This window comes from Dermacentor variabilis, chromosome 2 (assembly GCF_050947875.1).
Source record: "Dermacentor variabilis isolate Ectoservices chromosome 2, ASM5094787v1, whole genome shotgun sequence".
Taxonomy (NCBI): Eukaryota; Metazoa; Arthropoda; class Arachnida; order Ixodida; family Ixodidae; genus Dermacentor; species Dermacentor variabilis.
In genome coordinates, this window is record NC_134569.1 from 84,055,376 (window position 1) to 84,068,212 (window position 12,837).

Here is a 12,837-nt window from a genome sequence, read left to right on the forward strand (position 1 = left end):
AAGGAGCGAGGCAGAGGAGGAAGGAGGCTGCGGAAACACGATACCGAGAAAGAAGATGCAAATTGCGGGAGGGCATCTCCCGCACTGCGCAGCGCTGCAGCGGCCGCCACCAGACACTTCGCTCTGCCTGCCTACACGGCGTTCCCGTCGGTCGGGGTTCGCGGGGAGCTCCGAAACCCAGGAAGACTACGCGCCCGCGCATGGCAATGGCCGAGAGAGACGCTCCGCGGCCGTGACTCCGCAAACTGACGCTGCAGGAACAAAACTATACGGAGCGCAGAAAAAAAGGAAACGCGCGCCAACCGCGAGCGCGAACGCCACACGAGCTCGGCGATTACGTTCCGGTGATTTACGGACCTCCCCTGCCGAGTTTATGGCTGGCACTGCATGCGTCGTGCCCTTGCCCGTCTCCTCCTCCGAATCGTTCTGCCTCATCCGCCCGCTGATCGCTGTGCCTTCGCACACTCCTGGCCCAGTATACAGCCTGCGAGTTTCATGCGTGCGCGCGGCAGTGCACCAAACAAGACGTGCACTTGTGTCTGCTTGTTAAGCTCTGCAGGGATCACATCTGCAAGACTGCGAACGCCGTGCATCGCAGATGTTAACTCTGCTAACAAAGAAAGCACTTCGGAGGGGGGGGGGGGGAAGCAGAGAGTCCGCAATCCCCGTTCGCACGACGCGCAGTTCTGCACCGCCTATATCGTGCCATGCTGTGCGAGGCGCTTTGAAGTCCTTACGACACACCATGTCCGCCGAGGGTCTTCGGAATTGTGAAGCGAACAGGTGAGAGGCATCTTATACCTTGAGAAAGCACGCTTTTCGACAAGTCCCTGTAGCAACTGAACACAATGTAAAGAGGAGCGCGCGGTGAGGCCTACACCCGGAGACCACGAACCCCATACGATAAGTTCAAGTCCCCGGGAAAAACAACAATGGCTCAAACAATGAGCTGGCCAGCGCTGCGAACGTCTGCGAGAACTGGCCAGTGATGTTAAAAGAAGCGGCGCTGCTCTCGTGCGACACAACCCGCGCGTTCCTTTATTGTGCAGGCCGTTACGATGGCCGTCGTACCCTGCGCTTCGTGGGCGTCATCGCCCTGGGAATCCGCGTCATCCTGGGAAAGCCGCGGCGACCGAATTCTCAAACCATTAAGGGCGTGAGCGTTCCGCGGCGAACCGCAGAGCCGGGCACATCACAGGCGAGAGGAAAGTGCTGCGCGCGCGCTTCTGGCGCAGGCTGCGCAGCTCCGGGTTGCCTGCTCGCAGGGCGCCGCGCGTGGTGTGAACGATCGACATGCCAGCCTCCCCCGTGAACGCACGGGATAGCAGCAGGACGGGTTGCAGCGCGCCTGCAGCTGGGTCACGTGGACAGGAATTCTTTGAAGGCGCAGGCACCCATCGCTGACCGCCGTAATAAGGGATCATGCGGATGTACGGTGGGAAAGAGCCTGGTCGCTGCGCTGCCGCCAGGCCTGGTCGGGTAATGGGGGTTGCGGCGAGAAATGCACGTGCACATCACACCAGTAGCACTACCAAAAGTGAACCTATGCTATGCGCATATAAACATGCGCGAAAATCGTTAATATGACGCTTTAGATTTTGCGTACTCAAAGGGACGTCAACCGCCGGACTGAAAAAAGAAAGATAACGCAAGCAGGGCGTGGCGTTTTGAGTACGCAACGATCTTGGGTGCGCTATTTCGAACAGTCGAAACGCGATCCCCAAGGAGCTCAAGGCACCAGGGGAACCAGATATAACCCACCGCTTGTATGCATGCAAGTACGATTGTTGCCTAAAACATATCAACCATTCTTATCTTAGATCAATGTATAACAAACAAGGCACATTACTGCGCAAGACGCATTCCCACGGCATGAACGCATGCGCAACAACGTCCGTTTCGAGATTGGTAGCCAGGGGCGGGGAGAGGTCCCCTTAAGCGTGACGAGGACAAACGAGGCGCAACGGGCGGCGAAACCAGAGCTCGCAGCATTTCGCACATGTCAAGCTCTACACACGCGTTACGCACATACGCGAAAGGTGCGTTGCACCGTCGGGGTCGGGACACAAGCGAAACAGAAAAAAAATCACAAGCCACGCTTAACCACGCCCGTAAACACGAGCTGACACGCGATCACGACAAACAGCTGTGCGAAAAACGCACTCGCGTCGCCTACAAGCTGGGGAAATAGGCGCGGCGGCTGCGTACACATCCGAACCGCGCAGTTGGCGGCTATACGCGGGATACAGCAGGAGCAAGCAGCCACCGCGTGTAGCCGAGCACAATTTTTCGCCAAATATAGGCTGTCCTATACGCACGAGAACGGGAGGAAATAGCGGAACCGCTGCGCCCACCGATCCGAAATGCCACGTGTGTGATTAGGCGTTGTGCCCATTAAGTTTCATTGGGTCATCGCCGACCACCTGAGAGAGATGGATAATGGTACGATCGGGGTGAAATTGTTGCGATGTGTTCAATTTCTGTCTTTAGTTGAACCATGAACAGGCGGTTTGGCGACGCGTTCGTGTTAAACATACGGCGAAAGCTTGTATAGAAAGAGCTGAACATTTGCGCACCCTGGAATTGGGAATTCCAGCTTGCGCTACCTATGCGAACAACGCGGCGTTGTACGGCTTTATTGGCTACGGCCACAAAACTTGTGAAATGTAACGTTCTCTCAGATCGCGCGGACCGTAAACTTCTTGGCTCCGACTGTACAGCTGCAGCGCCGGAGACGCTCGCACAGGCCGTTAACAAATGCTAGAAGGTTCCGTGCAGCATTGCCAGAAGCATCGAATCTCACGCGACGAGGAAAGCTGAACCACGCCGGTTACCAGACCGTTTTCGTCTCGTCAGCGAGGTACACAATTAGACGCTGTCAGGAAATGCGTTGCTCAAAATGAGAGAAAACGACTGAAGGCGCGGCCGCCGAAGTGCGGCAGAGATTTGCGCTGCCGCCAACACAGGGACGCTACGCCAACCGGATGTGCGACTGACATCGCCGCAGATTTCCAGCCGACTCTTGCAGTGTAAATGCGAGTGAGCAGGACGCTGCGCAACATAAAATTCAAAAGCGGCACTGCACAAAAGCACCGTTAGGAGACTTCCGTCGATGAATCAGTGCCCGCGGTGAACTCATGTCCGATGTAAGGCGCGGTCGCATGCCCCGGTTGGGAAATAGCTTGGCCGCGAGTGCAAGGGCACCTGCGGAAGCTGATATAAGCTGCAAGTTGCGCGGCACGCCCGACTTTCTGCATCAAACAGGTCGACAGAGTGGTGACCGAACGTGTACGTAGACAGAAATGATAGCTAACGGCTCAAATACCGAGTGATGACTTCGGAGGCAAAAAGCAAATGTATAGACCGTTTCATCGGGCGAGGAGGATAGAGCGCGCGGAGAGCCTTTCCTCCTCTCTGGCTTGGGCGATCCGGCGCGGCGCTGCTTGAAAGTATTGCTGTCGCGTGCTGCGGAACGATTTCGAGATGTTTTAGATGGTATTTTGTGAAATTTAAGCCGTGTCCGTTCATATAAGGTCGTAAGGGAAGCCTTTTGGTGCATCGGTAACTACAGTAGGCGGAAATATCTTTTGGGAGCGCAGAAATGTGACGCGTTTTATAAGCCGCGGTGTACGCACATTATCAGTCGCGGTGTGTGTATGTGTTGTGAACTATTTTACTTATATCGGTTTTAATTCAACAAAGAAACCCGGTGTCTCTGTATTAGCAGCATGAAATGGTAAATCTGCTCAATATCTGATCGCTTGGCGTAGGGAGCAAAGCATAAACATAAGAGCGCGTGCTCGTGCACGGCCAACCTAAGGCAACCACGAAACATCTAAGCGGCAGGCGCAATCAAATATTTGTGATGCACCGGCATCGTTCTCGCGCATTTCAAGTCTAGTAGGCTTCAAATTACCATATGTCTACGCTAGCCTTCCTGCATGAGGCCGATGGCGCTGCTCAACACAGCGATCACTGCGGTTTGTGAACCAGCGCGGTACATATGTAAGCTGTGCTCTTCGGCATTGCCTTTTTTGCCTGCATACAGCCATAATATATGAAGGATCGCATAAAAAGAATGCGATGCCTATTTTTGAGGACAAAATTTCCGTAATGCGTGTGAGTGTGTCGTAGTGAACGGAACAAACACAACCGAAAAAGAAATTCGGTTATAATCCTCTTTCTCGAAAAAGCAAGAGAAAACGGGCTAACGCCGCAATAGGGCCTCGCATAGTCACGCCGCACAACGTTTATAAATATATAACCGCTGATGCGGTATGCTTGGACCATGCGGTATATAGAACAAAGATATATGTAATCCAGCACTTACCACTGCTTAGGACGCTCGCGCAGTTCGTAAAGAGTCCCTTTGCTGGACAAGCGTAATTCAGACTGTAAGGTATGCTGCTATCACTTGCCAAAACTATTTTATTCAGGTGCGGAAACCTCACCCATCGAACCAAGTAGTCACGCAATGTAACCTGCAGCGAACAGTTTGAACGCTTGCCAAAGTATAACATCACAGCTCCTATCGTAGCAGAACGGTACCCACGATCACGCTGTTATGATCGTCGCGTATGTTTCCGCAGCTTAGAAATAGAAGATAATACTGCAATAAGGTCACATTAGCTACTGGAACATTCAGAAATACACAATTCATCTCCGAGGCTGATTGCAGACTCGAATATGCGCGCACACATCGCGTTCCGTGTTCTGTCCACCTCAACGCCAGAGAAAATTCCGGCCATGATGCCTTAAACCACTTCAGCACGTCTCACAGAACCGTTTACTACGTAGAAGACGCACGTCATACTAAACAGACCGCACGACCGCGAAAACAAACGCCAGAAACTGCCGCCAAGCGTATACCTGCCATGCAAAAGACCGCTTTCACCCAAGCCAGTATGGCGCTGCTCATAGGCGGCGCCACTGCGTTCGCAATATGGCGGCGCCTACGAAAAAACGGTCTATATAGAGGAGAAAAAGGAACCCGTAGTAAGTTTATAACAGCGCTTTCTGAAGTGCAAAAGTCCAGCACGAATGTGCCAAGGAGCTACGTAGTTTAAGTTCAATGCGTTCTATAAGGTGTGCGCGTGTGTGTGTGTGGGGGGGGGGGGGGGATAGAGGCAAATGGTGAATTCATATAGGATAAGAATGAACAACCACGAATTGTCACTGCGAAAGGTGATGTGCAGAGTTGCGAAACTACCGCTACAACACAGTAATGGCTTAAGAAAAAGAAGATGACTCATTGATACAAGTTGCTGCACAAAGAAGGAATGCACCTGCGTGCAGTACGGTCACTTCCCCTGGGAGCATCATCTCGCCCGAGGGTCGGGAGGTCAACGACCGTGTGTGAAGCTGCGGACCTGCCAACGGCTGAATTGCAACTCGCCTGCAAAAAGAAAAGGCTGAGCTGCGACAGCTGCTGAACAGCGCCGCTCGGCTGCAATACGAATAGGCGAGCAGAGACCGAGGAAACTGGAGAACCTGAAACCAAGATTTCGCCACCCCACTTTGGTGTGACAGCGACAAGCAGTCAAAAAAAACTAATGGCGGTGACGACGAGGCAAGGAGACCTCGCTCTATCTGGTCGGCATTCGTTCCTAAGCAACCCGCGATGCCACCTACACTTTACCATGCTTTTTTTTTTTTCGAACGCATATCCAAGCGCTTGTGAAGCAACTAGCACAACGACGGCAAGACAGGCGCTCGCGATTCTGCGCGCCCCAATGAGGTTACAGCAACTTTCACATATACCTGCCATATCAAAGGCACGCACTAAGCTATAGCACTCAGGCACAGGCTCAAGAAACATGCAATGTTCCGCACGATTTTTTCCCTGCTTAGATATCTCACGTTTCCCGACTTGAGCCAAGAGAGCCCCCACCGGATAATTGTCAGTCGCACTCGCATAAAAAAAAAAACCTCAAGACAAAAACTGCCACTAAAGGCCTACTTATGACTCGCGCCAAACACAGCGGCTACATCCGGAGCTGCCGTCGCAACAGAGCAAGCGCGACAGGCTTGCCGTGCAATTCACCTTGAAGGCACCCAGCCGCAGCGCCGGCACGAAAACTGCCCTGCAGCAACGCCAGGTAAACCTGCTCGGTAAACGAACCGCGCGAGCATTGGAAAGCAACCGCATATAGATAGATACGAGCTCCACTACGTCTCCGCACGCAGAACTTCCGAGGTATCCGATCGGAGCCGCCAAGTTCGTTGGGCAAAGCTCTCGGAATCGAGAATCCAAGGTCTCCCGCGCTACCCGAACACTGCCCTCGGGCCCTTTCGCACGGCCTTCTTTCGGGCTGCGCTCGATCGGGCCCAACGCAGCTTTTTGCTACGATTACCGAGCTTTTCATTCGCATAAGCAGGCAACGCGCCAGCGGTTCCGGACACGCCAGGTCAGCGGTATAGACAACAGCTAAAGAGAACGCTCCGAGAAGCTGGCTTTCTCCATTACACAGTGGGCACAAGACGAGCGCGTCTTAAACGAAGCGCCGACTTTATTTATAGGCACCATATCGATGTCGACGCACGGAGAAACGCTCGAGGAGCCAAGACTGGCTTTGCCACGCCTCGTCAAAGCGATGCCGCGCTCTCGAATTCAGTTAGCGACAACGGTGGCGGCGCTAATAGCTACGCTTACGCAACAGCGCCGTAAGTGGCGGTAAGCAAAACGAACATGTATTTGCACGACAATTAGGTTACAGCGCCCGTGTACATTGAGCGAAGCGTGAACCGACCAGTGCGTGTAGACCGACTCCTGCGGAAGCCTGCTTCGGTGTGAACTGCGAGAACGAAATGTTGGGTTTGCTAGCCGATACAGGTGGTGGTCTCGTCTGTAAACGACGTGTTTTAGAAAAAGAAAAAAAGACTGCGTTGTAGGGAGTTGTGTTTGCAAAACATGCAACGCACTACAATCGGGGCCTCGAATACTTGCGAAATTGTTCATGGCGTACCTTGGGGTGAAACTACGTGGAACTTTGGACTAAAACAGCCGTCTTTGTTGATACCTCATAAAAATACCTATTTTATCGCCTAGTTTCAACGCAAACAGGGCACTATGAAACCTCACAAGTTGAGCAAGCTAGTTAACATTCGAAAAGAAATAGTTTCCGCCCCCAGGAAGTGGATCTATAAGGGCGGAAGATAGAGGAGGGGTGATGAAAGCACATCTGTGAGCAGCACCACAAGGGACACCGAAATAAACGTTCAAGAGACCAAAGCTGGTTGCCGAACACGAATGCGTTTTCTGACACCATGCGTTCAGAGCTGCTAGTCACATTCACATGCGAGCTACAAATCCGAACACCAGGAGTGTAAGTGCTCAAAAACGACCTGCCGATGGACTATAATGAACACTTAAAGCACCAGAAACAAAAGATGAAGACGAAACACACACACCACACGCGTGTGGTATGTGTTTCTTCTACGTCTTTTGTATTTTTAGCGCTCTAAGTTTTTATTATAATGCAATAACTAGCCCACTTATCTATCATTTTGCCGATGGATAACGAATGATTATACCTAAAGTCGCGAGAACATCCGGAACCTTTGGTGTAGATGAGGAATATGCCCTAAGATTATCTCGGAACGCACAGGAAGTAACTTTTTTGCTCGACGACGTCAATTGTGAAACAACCCGACAGACGAGCGCCGGAGAGACGGAGAAAGAACGCTTTATCCCGCAAAATAACGAAACAATTGTGCAGCGGCGATAAGGGGGGGGGGAGGCAAGATTGGCCGCGATAAACAGTTGCTAGGAGTAAAAGTGCGGTGCGTCGCCCATTATCAAGCAAGCGACTTGCCGCGCTACGGAGACAGACGCTTAAACAGCAGTGGTCAGCAGCGCGTGGCTGACACGGCACTCGATTACACGGCCGTTTCGGAAGTCGAAGCAAGCCAGCGCTGCCGTCGTGAGAAGGAGCTCTTCGACAAAGCGTCTGGCATTGAAGAGCAGGCCGGCTCGCCTAATTGAACGCGCCGCTTAATTGGGCTAGAACGCCACGAGCGGCGACGACGAGACATCGCTCCCCGTTCCAAGAAGCGCCGGCCTCAGCGCGAACCATTTCGGCGCTGGCCGGCCGGGCGACCTCGCCAAGCTCTGGAAAAAAACAGGCCGTTCGCTGCGTAGTAGGGCGACACGGCATGCGGCGCACTAGTACTCGAGGAACGGTCACGCTCGGAGGTCGTGAGCGTCGGTTGCGCGCCAAGACGGGAGAAAATCCCGAGCCAGCTGGAGCCGAAGGCACGAAGTAACAAAGCACGCAGGTCTTCACTGTCACTCGTTGCCTACAGTACAGTCGACATAACTGCTGCTGCTTCTCCAAATACCAGGGTCATGAATAACTTCCCCGAGAACGTCGAGGAAAAACCGAACGCTGGCATAGCCGTGCCAGAGAGGACGAGAAGCAGCAGCCGGCATCCGCTAGATAGGCTCCTGAAGAAAACGCCGGAGGGATGGAGCGGGGCACTGCCTGGGGATGCGATAAGAACTAGGAAGGAGCCGGAAGTGGCTCAGAGGCGACACTCCCATTGACTGCTGGGCACAGTTGCTGCCCCTGCGAGTCTTCCAATGAGTGCGTGCACACATGGGTGCAACCGCTCGCCGCTACTATCGCGAGAATGCGCTGCTAACGCTGGCGCTACTACAACTCGTGCAGACTCATGGCTAGCAAACAGTCTCATATCCGCTCGCAGAAAGCACTGAAAACCCGCCTGAACAGCAGACTAGACAGCAAGCTGGTAGATTATGTGGTAGCGGAAACGTAATGGCGACGAATGCTTTTTCGTCAGCACTGGCGTGGGTACCTACTGCGCATAAAAAATATAACGTGGTTACATTCACGCTGCGCAGTACGGTTCTCTTTGTGAGCAACGTGGCCGCCGTCACAGTGCGCTAGGCTTGCGACGTGCTCTGATGCACCCTCGCATAACCGTGGAATGAGCTACAGAAGCGAGTGGATTAGCAGTAGAGACGCAATAACAATGCTTTTAATATGAGCTGCGCACAACGTAGAATTGAGGTTACCTTAGCAGGTCATAGCGCAGTTCAAATGACTTTATGAGCCACTTCGACAAAGCGGCAAGTTTCGAGAACTTCAGCGCCAACGAAAAGTGCGACATTAATTTGATACTTTACTGATTCGCAGTGCTCGCTATGTGGAAAACAATGAAGTTATTCGCGAGAAGCACGAAACATTTGTGCGCTAATCACTTTTGACTGCACTGCGAGCAGCCATCTTGTGGCACACTTCTGGTTGAACGCCAACGAATTTAATTACCTGAGCGAAGAGACTCGCACTGATGCTAGTGCAGCAGCGGTGGACTAGCGCTATTGTCTCACGCAAATTACAAATTGATAATAAGCTAGTATTAACTGCGGAGGCTCATTTACAGCCGGCGGCATCTGGACGAGGATTTGAAAATGCCGGCTCGCGCCTACAGCACAAAACGGGGTCGTCTGGTCCCCAAAGCGTACTCACCCATCCTTGGTGGTCCCTTATCCAGGGAAGAAGCCTCGTACAGACGTACGAAGACAACCAGGATGCGATGCTGTCCACCAGCTCCGACCAGTTCTTCTCGACGCAGAGCGCCGACAGCTCCACACTGAATGCGAAGGCACCTACGATGCGTGCCCACGTAATCCCTTCGCTGAAGAGCTCGTTCAGGACGTCCATGTACGCTGTCTGGGCCACAGAGGGAGTCATGTCGAGTCGGCCACACATCTGAGTGAACTCCTCTCGGTATTTGGTGATGAATTCGTCCCCCAGCGTCCGCAGTACGAGAGCCACTTTGGAAGGTCGCGGCAATGGCGGGCACGTATTCCACTGAAGGCCGCGCCGGTTTAGCTGGTAACGCATGAAGTCGTTCACCAAATCGGTCACCTGATTCTTCTCAGCCTCGTTGACGGCCATGGTGGCGACGCCTGCGGCTACAGACACAGGAACAAGACAAAACTGCACCGAGCCTACAACCGCTCACACGCCGCTCACCGGCTACACAATTCGTTGACTGCCGGCTCCCTCGACGCCGGCTTGAAAGCAGCTTTGCTGACTGCTCGACTGCTCCCCCTGCGTGTATGAGGCACGCCTCCGAGTTGGACGCAGTTCGCCGTCTGCCGGTCGCTAGACGAAACACGCTCGCGCTGAAAAGGGGGCGTATAGCAACGATCGCGATGGCGACGCCGGCGGCGCGGTGCTCTATCTAGGCCGCGTTCGTAGCGTGCTCTAGTCGCGTTCTCGCCCTGCCTGCACCTTTTCATCCGCAGCAAAGCGCCGCGCAGTAAACGCTTGTGGTTGAAAGCCAATCAGCTGCGATAATACCGAAACTCATACAACCGGGGAGGCGATGAATACATCCTAGTCTGTTATCTCTGTTACAGTGCTTATCTTGTCCTGACAGTGCAAGACGACCAAAATTAACGCAGATCAGTGAGCTGTCGTTTTCAGAACTTAGTTTTCCTTCTATCGACAGCACCTTTTTTTTTTTAGTACCTTATCCCGCAGTTTGACAACGGATTGTAAAAACTTCGGGCTATGTACAGTGAATAATCAGCGAGAATGTCGTATTTTTCTCGCAGCCTATGAACGGTTGAAGGGGCACTAAAGAGAAAAGTTATTTGTTGTGTATCAGTAAATTACTCTTCCGGAATACCAAAAACGCCACTCTTACCCCGACTTGGTAAGCGAGAAAAAAAAGAAAAACACGAAAGACAGCTGGCGACGCCGCCTTGAAGTTTTCGTACCGTCATGGATTTTGACAGCGCTTGCTAGGGCCCAGTTAATTCTTTAGCGGTAAATATTGACTACATTGTGTTCTAAAGGAGCCAAAGACTGAACATGGCAAGCTTCGTAGTAAAACTTTTACTGAGTGAAATGCCAAATACAAAAAATAAATACTTTGAAATCCGTGACGTCACACTGACGTGCCGATTCTGGGGCATCGGCGTGAACTTAAAAAAGAAAACGATACCCTGAGCTTCATTTTCTCTTCTAATAAGCGACATATTATCGTGTAAATAGCAACATACTTTTCAAAGAATTCTTTGTCAGACTAAATTGATTTATTGTTTCACTTTAGTGGTCCCTTTAACTTGAAATTGAAGGGTGCAGAAAAGTCCAGTTCGATCTTATTCCTAAGCTCACTACCACAAATGGCAAATTAACTTGTTTAGCGGAAGGCACACGTTATGTCGGCGTTATAGCACAAGCGTAAGTTATATTGCTTGATATGCCAGAATCAACTGCGGTGGGAATCACGACAGGGTCAGAAAGGCGTCGAAATGTTGGCGGCCGGCATCAACTCTGAAATGGCATTTGTTTTTCTTTTACGGAAAAAAAAAAACAGTGGAGAGTGAGGGGGGAAGGAGGGAAGAAAAGAATAGCAGCGCATTCATCCTTATTTGGAGATGGCTGTTAGAAATCGTTCTTGTGATGTGTATGTAAATGGTGACGATGCGTTCATGTTGTGATGATTATTGTTATGATTAATATATCCCCCATGCCACCCGTCAATCACGAAACCTTACGGGGACGTCAGCAGGCATACCGAGTGGAAATCTCGCTGCCAACTACAATGTCGGATGACACCACGACGCAGTATATCTTGTAACCACTACGCATCAGTTGAAACGCCTTAGCATCTAGTTGCGTCCTTCTGCGCCGGGTTTCGGGTAGCCTGGCCAGACTTTTGAGGGCTTCGGGATAAACGCGCCCATTCGCGAAATTTCGTACGGCTGTCTTTGAGTCGCTGACTACGAATTTGGCTGCGGAGGAGGCCTACCCCAAGACGGCTGCGACTTGCACCCCGACCTTCGGCGACACTGTAATGATTGAGCTTGCAGCGATGGTTTGATTTTGTTGATCTAGTACAGCCGCTGTCATGGCGTCTCGATCACGAACTCGGACGCGTCTATATAGGCCACGTCCTTAGAGTGTGCAAAACGTTTTTGTAAGGATTTGGCTCTTTCCTGCCTGTGCTCTTGGTTGTGCAGAGGGTGGGTGTTCTTAAGTAGTAGTGGGACGTGCACGCGTTTTCTGAACTCTCTAGGAGTGCCCCACTTTCGTCCGCATACGGTGTTGTATGTAACCCCGAGTGATTAGAGAATGTGCTGCCCCGTCGGGGACTGCGATAGCCTCTCCAGTTGGGCAATTCTTTGGGCTTCCATGAGATCGTCAAGAGTGTGTAATCCTAGAACCTCTAACTTTTCGTTGGCGGTCGTAATTGGGAGGTGTAGAACCTGCTTGTAGGCGCACTGAGTCATGAGGTTAATTTTGGTGCGTTCAGCACTCTTCAGTTGCAAGAATGGCGTAGCGTGGGCTATTCTGCTTATAACAAAAGCCTCCACGATATTAAAGAAACTTCCGAGGTGAAAAACATAATTATTATAATTATTATAATAATTATTATATTATTGGTAGGACTTATACAGATACAATAGGAACTATTCTGCTATCGAAAATTAGCGAGATGGTTACCGCTAAAGTTCCAGCAAATATCCCATGAGTCAGCATCAATTTCCTATGGGTTATTTTACTTTACAGGTTCGGGCAATATGATTTCCACCCTAGCTGTATTTATTTATTTATTTATTTATTTATTTAAATGTACGCAGAACCCAAGTGGGGCATAGAGTAAGTGATGTCATGCGTAAAACATATTACGTAGTAATCATGAGAGGAAACACCAAGGGTAGAAATATGTAAATACATAAGCACGGTACTCTTCCAGTCCTTATTTCCATACCTAATTTTACGTGCTCCATGCTCGTGTCATCGCGAGCAAATATGTATCGCAGCAGGGAACTTTTGTCATTTCTTCTGGCAAAGC

The 12,837-nt window shown here is 51.3% G+C and overlaps 1 protein-coding gene across 1 annotated transcript in view; it reads right to left on the bottom strand.

The window, feature by feature from the left end:
• The window catches only part of LOC142572192 (apoptosis regulator Bcl-2-like), a 69,227-nt gene extending 59,069 nt beyond the window's left edge, over positions 1-10,158 (bottom strand). The window contains exon 1 of the mRNA XM_075681131.1: positions 9,492-10,158. Within this exon, the coding sequence (XP_075537246.1) occupies positions 9,492-9,923 (432 nt within the window). The 5' untranslated portion in view covers positions 9,924-10,158. The remainder of the gene's footprint in view (positions 1-9,491) is intronic.
• Positions 10,159-12,837: the final 2,679 nt, after the last annotated feature.